Genomic DNA, 10,423 nt, shown 5'->3' with positions numbered 1-10,423 from the left:
ATGACAATTCGGTGTCTACTCTGTCTCTGCACCCCCTGTGAGTGCGTGTAATGTTGACCCTAAGTCAACAACCAATCGCAATTCATTTTTACTGAACGCACTTGACGAGACGTGAGAGGCACTCGAGGGGGCTTTGACGGAGCCTCTTGTCCTCTCTTAAGTAAACATGGTGAGAGAGGGACTCGAACGCGTTTGAGCTAATAGAGTCACTCAGGACTTTATTATACGGATCGATGCTCTCAGGGCCAATATAAACGTCTCTCTCTCTATCTCTCTCTCTCTCTCTCTCTCTCTCTCTCTCTCTCTCTCTCTCTCTTCCCCTGGTGTCAGAGAGAGAGAGAGAGGGAGGCCAGAGACAAGCACGTGAACGACACTTAAGGGAGTTGAAGTGCCATGACGTGCTGGAGGCATTCATAAAGTGCCATGACGTGCTGGAGGCATTCATAAAGTGCCATGACGTGCTGGAGGCATTCATAAAGTGCCATGACGTGCTGCAGGCATTCATAAAGTGTCATGACGTGCTGGAGGCATTCATAAAGTGCCATGACGTGCTGGAGGCATTCATAAAGTGTCATGACGTGCTGGAGGCATTCATAAAGTGCCATGACGTGCTGGAGGCATTCATAAAGTGCCATGACGTGCTGGAGGGATTCTTCAAGTGCCATGACGTGCTGGAGGCATTCATAAAGTGCCATGACGTGCTGGAGGCATTCATAAAGTGCCATGACGTGCTGGAGGCATTCATAAAGTGCCATGACGTGCTGGAGGGATTCTTCAAGTGCCATGACGTGCTGGAGGCATTCATAAAGTGCCATGACGTGCTGGAGGCATTCATAAAGTGCCATGACGTGCTGGAGGCATTCTTCAAGTGCCATGACGTGCTGGAGGCATTCTTCAAGTGCCATGACGTGCTGGAGGGATTCATAAAGTGCCATGGCGTGCTGGAGGCATTCATAAAGTGCCATGACGTGCTGGAGGGATTAAGTGCCATAACGTGCTGGAGGGATTAAGTGCCATAGTGCCGCCCATCCTCCTGTTTGGGTAGTTCTTACAGTAACGATAAGAACCGCCGTACATGAATTGACGTTAATTGCAATTAGAAAGTAGAAATCGTTACTATTGAATTTGAACAAACCATTAAAGTTTTTGTACAAATATTGCAAAGAAAACTTATCCTAATCTAACACTCCAAGGCCTAGTACACGCTGTCTGAGGCTCTCATATAGTATAGCACATATATGCGCTATACTAGTCCATGGGATATAGGAAATTTCCCCTCAAAATTCTATACATTTTGTTCATTATGTTATTTAAATTCAAAGGAAAATCAGGGTAAATTTATAGGGGCAGGAGGTAAATTCGAATGACCTGCTTCAGGGATTCCAACTGCCCTATAAAATTATCATGATTGGTATATAAATAAAGGGCAAAATGTCCTTGAACATGATCTGGGATGCTATAAGAATGACTTGTATAGCCCCTTTGAAATTACTGATAACCTCAGGAAGGTCAGGATGAGGAGGTAACAGCGTCTACCTGCGGGCACTTGCTGGAGAAGTACCATTATGTTGAGTAGCTTTTGAGTCATAGTCAAGTTGCACGGTTTTAGTCTTTTCACTAATTATGACTGGGGTCTGAGAGTGTGGATATAGCTAGGGGTCTGAGAGTGTAGATATAGCTGGGGTCTGAGAGTGTAGATATAGCTGGGGTCTGAGAGTGTGAATATAGCTAGGGGTCTGAGTGTGTGGATTTAGCTAGGGGTCTGAGAGTGGATATAGCTGGGGTCTGAGAGGGTGGATCTGGCTAGGGTCTGAGAGTGTGGATATAGCTGGGGGTCTGATAGCATGAATAATATAAGTGACTAACCTTCCCTCCGCCGCCCACTAGCTGGTGGTGCATGATAGGCAAATGAAAATTAAATACAACTAGTTCAACCCCAAATGTGAAATGTTGAGCTTGAAGGTTATAAGGGTACCGGGAACGCTTTCCGGTTAAAGACGCACTGTCTTTAACCTTTCTGCTTACTTACTCATTATCAAAACCATCACCCCCAACACAACCTTCACTAACACCACCACAACCCCTTCCCCATCACACCCACCAACACTATTACGAACACCACCACCAAGACCATCCATCACCTTCATCCCAAACACCATCACCACTACAACCACTACCACCAACACCTCCGCCTCAGTAGACATGAGAACACCTCTAACCAATTTCTGGCCCCGTCACCATTTCCCCTCGACGGTATTGCAGATAGATCAGTTCCCACCTGCACATGATATCACCACCACTCTAGGCTAGCATGACAGACCAACACCCCCAAGGACAGGTGAAGCACTAAAACATGGATGTTAGGCAGCTGGCTGGCTGGCTGGCACTGGTATTTTTGTTTTCATTTTAATTGGAAGAGGGAGGAGGGTGGTATGATGAGTGAAATCCCTGTTAATTGATGGTAACTCGACCTCTTGAGAGCTTCTGAGTTATGTCACCTCCCTCCCTCCCTCTCTCTCACTCTCTCTCTCTCTCTCTTGGTTAGCATTAAGAGAGAGAGAGAGAAATTATTAACAAATTTAACCTAACCAAACATAACGAAGTCAGTAAATCATGTTTTTAGTATAATAATATGAATTCGAACAAACCAATTTGTAAAAAGAAATATTTGTAAATAACGAAAATTACTATTTTTTAGGGAAAATGGGCCTTGCATACTAGGCCATGTAGTGCGGTTTTGGATATTACCACAACATGTATATATATATTATATATATATATATATATATATATATATATATATATATATATATATATATATATATATATATATATATATATATATATATATATATATATATATATTAAATATGAAAGAAAGGGTGATATAAATTATTCTAACACGAATAATCGCTTTATTTCTTGAGTTCTTCACTTGAGAAGGAAGTTGAACAATTATTTCTAAGTACATTTTACTGTTTTATTATAGCCTGCAACAATGAGGTACGTTTCGTTCACCCTTGTCAACATTTTAAAAGGCAAAATAGAAGTAAACACAATTTAGCTTGCACAAACGTATATTATATATATATATATATATATATATATATATATATATATATATATATATATATATATATATATATAACCTTGAATGATGGGAAGCAAGGTGTCGCATGGAACACGAAGGCCCACTGCATCACCTTTACTTCCCATTCATATGGTCACAGGGGAAGCATGCTGGATGTTCCGTCTTGGTGTTAATGGTATTACGTGAGTGTTAGCCGGCTGGAACATCCAGCATACTGTTCCAGTCGTCAAAAGAACATTGGAATGACAGACCTATTAGCCCACTGCAGACTTATGCAGTAAGTACCAATATTCTATGTGTTAAGCAGTATTTAAGACAAGGTGTAAGTTGTATTGTGATTGTAACTCATCCCTTGTTAGAAAATTATCTTAATCTAATACAGTATCACAATATCGATTATATAAGTGGTAGGCTAAGTCTTGAAGCGTGTAAATCTGGCATGCTTCGACAAGTGTCTAGTTTCAAGTGACTTTGGCTAACCAGAATGAAATTTAAGCAACCCACCTTACCAATCGGGTCCAATGTTTTATAGTTGGATTAAACGTTATTGTTTCTGTACTCCTGATTTCACTGTTACAACCCTTGTGTAACGACTGGGAGTTAAGTGTGAGGACAGGCTGGTAGACCTACCATTTTTTTAGAGAGAGCTTTTATCAGCAGCTCAACACTCAAGAGGGAAGCACTACCTCCCAACTTCATCCCCCACCCCCTATAGATGGTGGTCTCTTGGTTGTGAACAAAAGCTTCTTGAGGCCAAAATGAACACCTTCAAAGCATAATCACACAAAAAAAAACCAGGAATGCCATGGGTTATTCAGGAATTACAAAAGCAATATCTAGAATATAAAACGACTGGGGTATTGAAAGTTTTCTAATACAATTTGTAATATGTGTCAAACTAAATAAGAGTAATTTCCCAGAAGAATTCGACTTTCCTCTCACAAATATGTATTAACCTGAATGCATTCGACACGTAAATGTCGCACCTCATCCTCTAAATCACAGCAGACTGTAAGCAGACAGACTCACCGTTCAGCCTCGTAGGTGGACGTCCAAAATCCTAAATTGGGTCCAGTCAGTGTTCGGGATTAACACCTCGGACCATTAGTCGCCCTCCATTCGTGCGTCAGTGGAGGCTCGAACAGTTGGTGGGAAGGTGAGAGGAGGGGGGATAGGTGAGAGGAAGACAGGGAGTGGAGGGTAGAGAGGAAGGGAAGAGAGAGAAGGATAGGAGGGGAGGGGGAGGGGAAGGGGAATGAGGGTAAAGTGGGGATTAGGGGATGGGAGGGAGGAGGGGGAGGATAGTCCCCAAATACCACCTGCAGGGGCAGATCAATCCTGCCCTCAATCTCCAGCCAGAGTTGATGGTCAATTTAGGAACCGGACTAAAGCCGACAGATCATCACTGGGCCGTGCCACGGGTAAGCTGTAAAGAGGATCTTCTTGTGGCCATAGACCCAGTCGGTGTCACACGGACGATGCTCATCGGTCCCCTCAGTAACTTTCGCTCTCCCTACTGAATATTATGCATTTCCTGGTCCAAAATGCATCGGACATAAAATACGGTCAAGGAGAATTTAATTGTTTCCATGATTAGTTATTAATAATACTGCTTTAATATCACGAAAAAAAATATAATGGGATTAGGATAAGCTACTGGTTGGCAGCATTCTCTCTCTCCTCTCTCTCTCCCCCCCCCCCTGTTGTCTCTTCCCCCCCCCCCTCACACAATATCATCCTGCCCTCGATCAAAATTACATCAACACAACCAGACGAATAGAGCGATAAAGATGTATATATAATCTTTATATCTCACCCGAGAGGAATTCCCACCTGTAGCGGCTCCAGGTGTTTTCGTTTCTCGATGCAGATGCGCTGGAGATGAAGATGCTGGGAGCCTGGATAATGCCGACGAGGGTTTCACACGATGATATTATATGCAAAGACGATGGGGTGTTTGTGTGTGTGTGTGTGTGTGTGTGTGTGTGTGTGTGTGTGTGTGTGTGTGTGTGTGTGTGTGTGTTCACCAAATAGTGTTGTTGCAGAGGGTCTGCAAGCTCCCGAGCCCTGTCTAGCTAACAATTACTATGTGCAGTGCACCATTTTATTTCTACAGTTTTTCTATTGTATTTACGTTTAACATACAGCAATTTCACGCTGAAGCATCTTCTGGTGTTTCTGTGGCTCGTTTGTGTCACAGGTTTGTATTTAATTTTCTTCGGTGAACGTTGGTTTAGTCTACCTGGTCATTCCAATATAAAAATATTGAACACTCATAATTTATTTTTAAATTCTTCTTTTCTTCAGTGTGGGAGGTTCGAGTCTCTCAGTATCTACTTGCTGGCGAGTTCCTTCAGTTCGGCAGCGAATGTTTATGCTCTATTTCTTAGGGTCTTTTCTATATATTTTTTTAATGTTTTCTCAAGTATGGATTCCGTGACGGCAGCATACTAAAAGACGGGTTTTACACAGGATGCACTTAAGGGTTTGGAAGATTCCCTTTTCCGTGTTCCTAAAGGCTATCGAAACGTTAGCTAGTTGAGGAAATGTTGTAGATATTATCCCTGTAATGTCTCTTATGCGGGAAGCAGACTCCAGTACATTGATCCGTTTTGGGGCATCTGAAAACCAATGAAAAACAAAAGTCCGTCTCTCTCGCGTTTGAATCAAAGATGGAGTCTGGGGCACTAAATTAAAGTGTTCCAAGTGCCTACAAGTCTCATCTGGGTCAGTGGTTCTAATTTATGGGTGACAAATAGTCCAATTGCCAAGTCTGTCGTAACTCCTACATTCCAAGAGAAGCATTCAAGGGGTCTGTACTAAGCTTCTCCTGCTGGTTTTGGCATCTATTTTCAAGATCCTGTGTTATCCTGAAGCTTTCCACACATCAAATATTTCTAGCCGTCTCGTGGTGTCTTTTCAGTTCTATAAGTCTTTCATCTTGGGCTGTCTAATCTCTTCGAGATCTAAAGAGGCACATCAGGTTCCAGCTTGAAGGTGCCATAGAGGCTTTCTTAGAGTACTCTTAATTGTTGACCAGACCACACACTAGAAATGGAAGGGACGACGACGTTTCGACTTGAGAATGGTCCAGGACGGACCGAAACGTCGTCGTCCCTTCCATTTCTAGTGTGTAGTCTGGTCAACATACTTCAGCCACGTTATTGTGACTCATCGCCTACTCTTAATTCTAAGCCAAATTATCCTTCAACCCTGAAACAATTACCTCCTGATGTACTCACCTAATTGTGCTTGCGGGGGGTTGAGCTTTGGCTCTTTGGTCCCGCCTCTCAACTGTCAATCAACTGGTGTACAGATTCCTGAGCCTACTGGGCTCTATCATATCTACATTTGAAACTGTGTATGGAGTCAGCCTCCACCACATCACTTCCTAGTGCATTCCATTTATTAACTACTCTGACACTGAAAAAATGGTGTGATGTGTGTATTGAGCAGTACAGGCTGTTCCTTGGCGTGTCCTGCTACGTCATTATAACATTTCTTCTTCACTTCTCTCTGAATTTGTATGTGGTGTTACAGTAGTTATGTTGTATGTATTCTTTTTTTCCCGTCTCTAAAATTAATAGTACAAAATGGGTGTACTTGTGTTCATCACTACATATTTGTACCTACAACCAAATAGTTATTACAAGTATAACTTGTTACAAGTATAACTTATTACAAGTATATTACAAGTATTATCGTTTCAGGAGGATGGGTTGCCCATGTGTGCTTGCGGGGGTTGAGCTTCGGATCTTTGGTCCCGCCTCTCAACCGTCAATCATCTGGTGCACAGCTTCCTGAGCCTGTTGGGCTCTTTCATATCTACCTTTGAAACTGCGAATGGAATCAAGAGTTCACCACATCACTGCCTAATGCATTCCATTTCTTAACTACCCTGACACTGAAAACATTCTTTCTAATGTCACTGCGTCTCATTTGAGTACTCAGTTCCCACTTATGTTCCCCTTGTTCGTGTATCACCAGTGCTAAATAGTCTGCCTTTAACCTACATATTCCTTTCAGAATTTTGTATATAATAATAACAACATCTTCCCTAACTCTTCCGTCTTTCTGCCACATGAGAAACGCTGTAGTCATTCCAATATAAAAATATTGAACACTATCGTAATTTATTTTTAAACTTTTCTTTACTTCAGTGTGGGCATCAGAACTATGGCGATCTGTCCCCATAGTTCTGGGACTAGTCTGGTGGCATACCTTTGAACCTTCTCCAACTTCGTTTTATGCTTGACTAGATATGTACTCCGCGCTGGAGCCGCATGCATCAGGCTTGGACCTCACACAAAGTTCTAACGGTAGTTCTGATGTTAGCCAGCCTTGCATATGATGATATCCATTTGATGTGGGCTTCAGGAGACAGGTTCGGTGTGATGTTCACTCCAAGAGTCTTGTCTTTGTCCGTTTAATAAAGGATTGGATCTCCCATTGGGTACCTCGTGTCCAGCCTCCTGCTCCATCTACCTAGTTTCATTACAATACATTTACTGAACTTAAACTCTAGTAGTCATTTGTTGCATAATTTCTTCAGTTTGTCCCACTCGTCTTTTAGTCTCTTGCTATCGTCCTCTGTTTTAATCTTCCTCGTGATTTATTTTGATTATTTTTAGTAGATATGTATAAAGTGACGAGGTGAACATGTATAACGACGGTGATGAACAAGTCATGTATAACGACGGTGATGAACAAGGCATGTATAACGACAGTGATGAATAAGGCATGTATAACAACGGTGATGAACAAGGCGTGAATAACGACGGTGATGAACAAGGCGTGTATAACGGTGATGATGAACAAGGCATGTATAACGACAGTGATGAACAAGGCGTGAATAACAACGGTGATGAACAAGGCGTGAATAACGACGGTGATGAACAAGGCGTGAATAACAACGGTGATGAACAAGGCGTGAATAACAACGGTGATGAACAAGGCGTGAATAACGACGGTGATGAACAAGGCGTGAATAACAACGGTGATGAACAAGGCGTGATTAACGACGGTGATGAACAAGGCATGTATAACAACGGTGATGAACAAGGCGTGAATAACGACGGTGATGAACAAGGCGTGATTAACGACGGTGATGAACTAGGCATGTATAACAACGGTGATGAACAAGGCGTGAATAACGACGGTGATGAAGCAACGTATAACGCATCGTTTAGCGGTAAAGTGGAGCCACAGACCTCTTATCTTCATGGCGACGTTGAGCGTCGTTTATTTCAATGAAACGCCCTGTTGTTCCTGTTGAGCAAACAGTCTACCTCCCAGTGTCAATACTGTTGCTGGAAGCAGCGTGACTGGGTCGTCGAAAATCACCAACGTTTGCAAGAACTTTTCACCCTTATTACAGCGTGTAACTCACAACTCTTCAACCACCATCAACTCTCAACACTCCAGATATCATCATTATCGCTATCATCATCATCATCATCATCATCATCTCTACTGATAACATAGTCATTATCATCGCTATACTTTCCTTCGACTTTATCTAGGCCATCACCATCCTCCCTATCGCTCTTATTTTGAAGGTCGCTGTCATATTCGTCACCATTCTTAGCGTTCTTAACCTATACCTATAATAGGCTAAGTAACAATTGTAATTACGAAGCTATAAGATGCTTATTTTAACATACTAAGTCGGTTAGGTAAGGTCGGTGTTTTGTATGAAGCTTTTCAAGGGAAACTATTATGTTAAGTATGTCACCTATGCACGCAACTAATAAGTAAATATTGACTTATTAAATTTGCGAGAACGGGTTGCACTAGGTGGGTTTGCTTGCGTTCGCGAATTTTGGGTTAGGTTAGGTCGCTGGGTTTTATACGTAATGGCAAATCCAGAGATATGGCGGTCCATCACCTCTGTAAATATTTAGAATAAACAATAACTCTATCGTCACATTCTGAACGCTCTCGCCCCCTCTAGTATCCACACTCTAATTTACGATCTGGAACTATTAAACGCGGCCCAGAACTATTGATCCTGCCGTGGGAGGAGTGACCTTGGCACTAAACTCCTGAACGCTGCTCGGAACTATTGAACATAGACACGGACTATTAAATGCAGAAAGAAGTTGCTGAACATAGAATGAAATAATTGAAGGCAGTAGGAACAGACTGAATGCAAAAGGAACACGCCATAGTCATTACATCAAAGATTTATTTAATGTATGTATCTGCTTTTAGGTTAACATACAGATTTCCATACGAATTCACCGTAAATTGTTATTTCACTTCGTGCTTTAACTCTGAATATGGTAAAAGGTGTTGCACAGACATAGGACTGGACCTACAGGCATACACGCGAACACAGAAGGTCTTCACTTTACAGGAAAAAGTCTGTAGATTAAGATAAATGGCAATAAACCAAGAAACAAGATATAAAATATATATTTACCAGAGATGAGGTTAAGAATCACTTGCTGGAGCTGGCTGTTGGACCTGACAGAATATCACCATAGATACTGAAAGAGGGTGCAGAAACACTATACCTGCCGCTCTACGGTGTATAATTGGCCAATGGAAACAGGTGACGTACCAGAAAATTGGAAGACCTCTTCCGTATACTCAATATATAAAAAATAGGGTGACAGGTAGGAGATATTGAACTAAAAGCCGGTTGTCCCTAACTTGTGTACCATGCAAAGCGATGAAAACAAAATATGAGAAGAGAGCCCGAAGCACATTTGTAGAAAAGAGGCCTTGTAACACACCTCCAAAAGGGGTTCTGCGATGACTAATCATGCTGCACAAGTTTAATAGAATTTAATGACAAGGCGACAACAATTTGGCAACAAAGAGTGGGCAAACTGCTTTTTCTTGGACTGTCAGAAAAGCCTTTGACTCCGTATCCCTTAAATGACTGGTTCATAAATTGGATAAACTCGCAAGAGTGACAAAATGCTCTGGGGAGTTTGAGTGTGTTTACGTAATAAAAAACGGCGAGTTACTGTGAGGTAGGAGACTTCCGAGTGGCGAAATGTCACCAGCAGAGTCTCACAGGGTTCTGTACTCGTTCCTAACTAGTTTCTGATATGTTTGCTAATGGTGCTAAAATTGTGAGTAAGTTTAAGTCAAGACGAAGTTAGTAAGGTTCTATGATAACCTGGACAAACTGAAGGAATAGTTCAACAAATGGCCACTAGAGATTAGCTAGAGATTACTATTATCTAATATATGGAATGAATTAGGAAAGTATGTGGAGGAGGAAGACTCCATACACAACTTCAAACGTAGATATGATAGAGTCCAGTAGGCTCAGGAACCTGTACACCAGTTGACGGCAGAGAGGCGCGATCAGAGAAC

The 10,423-nt window shown here is 42.0% G+C and overlaps 2 protein-coding genes across 2 annotated transcripts; one reads left to right on the top strand and one right to left on the bottom strand.

Annotated features, from left to right (window-relative positions):
* Positions 1-374: 374 nt before the first annotated feature.
* LOC138365282 (uncharacterized) lies at positions 375-965 on the bottom strand. Its single transcript, XM_069325563.1, has one exon. It carries the CDS (start codon positions 963-965, stop codon positions 375-377), a length of 591 nt encoding a protein of 196 aa, XP_069181664.1.
* A 6,866-nt stretch (positions 966-7,831) lies between these two features.
* On the top strand, positions 7,832-8,344 carry LOC123748099 (insoluble matrix shell protein 4-like). Its single transcript, XM_045730294.1, has one exon. It carries the CDS (start codon positions 7,832-7,834, stop codon positions 8,342-8,344), a length of 513 nt encoding a protein of 170 aa, XP_045586250.1.
* The last annotated feature ends 2,079 nt before the right edge of the window (positions 8,345-10,423 follow it).

This window comes from Procambarus clarkii, chromosome 16, assembly GCF_040958095.1.
Source record: "Procambarus clarkii isolate CNS0578487 chromosome 16, FALCON_Pclarkii_2.0, whole genome shotgun sequence".
Classification (NCBI taxonomy): Eukaryota; Metazoa; Arthropoda; class Malacostraca; order Decapoda; family Cambaridae; genus Procambarus; species Procambarus clarkii.
This window is presented reverse-complemented; position numbering and strand designations above follow the sequence as displayed.

Bases quoted from the DNA above. Each gene is read 5' to 3' on its own strand.
- LOC138365282 (XM_069325563.1), bottom strand. From the start codon at position 965: ATGGCACTTTATGAATGCCTCCAGCACGCCATGGCACTTTATGAATCC.
- LOC123748099 (XM_045730294.1), top strand. From the start codon at position 7,832: ATGTATAACAACGGTGATGAACAAGGCGTGAATAACGACGGTGATGAA.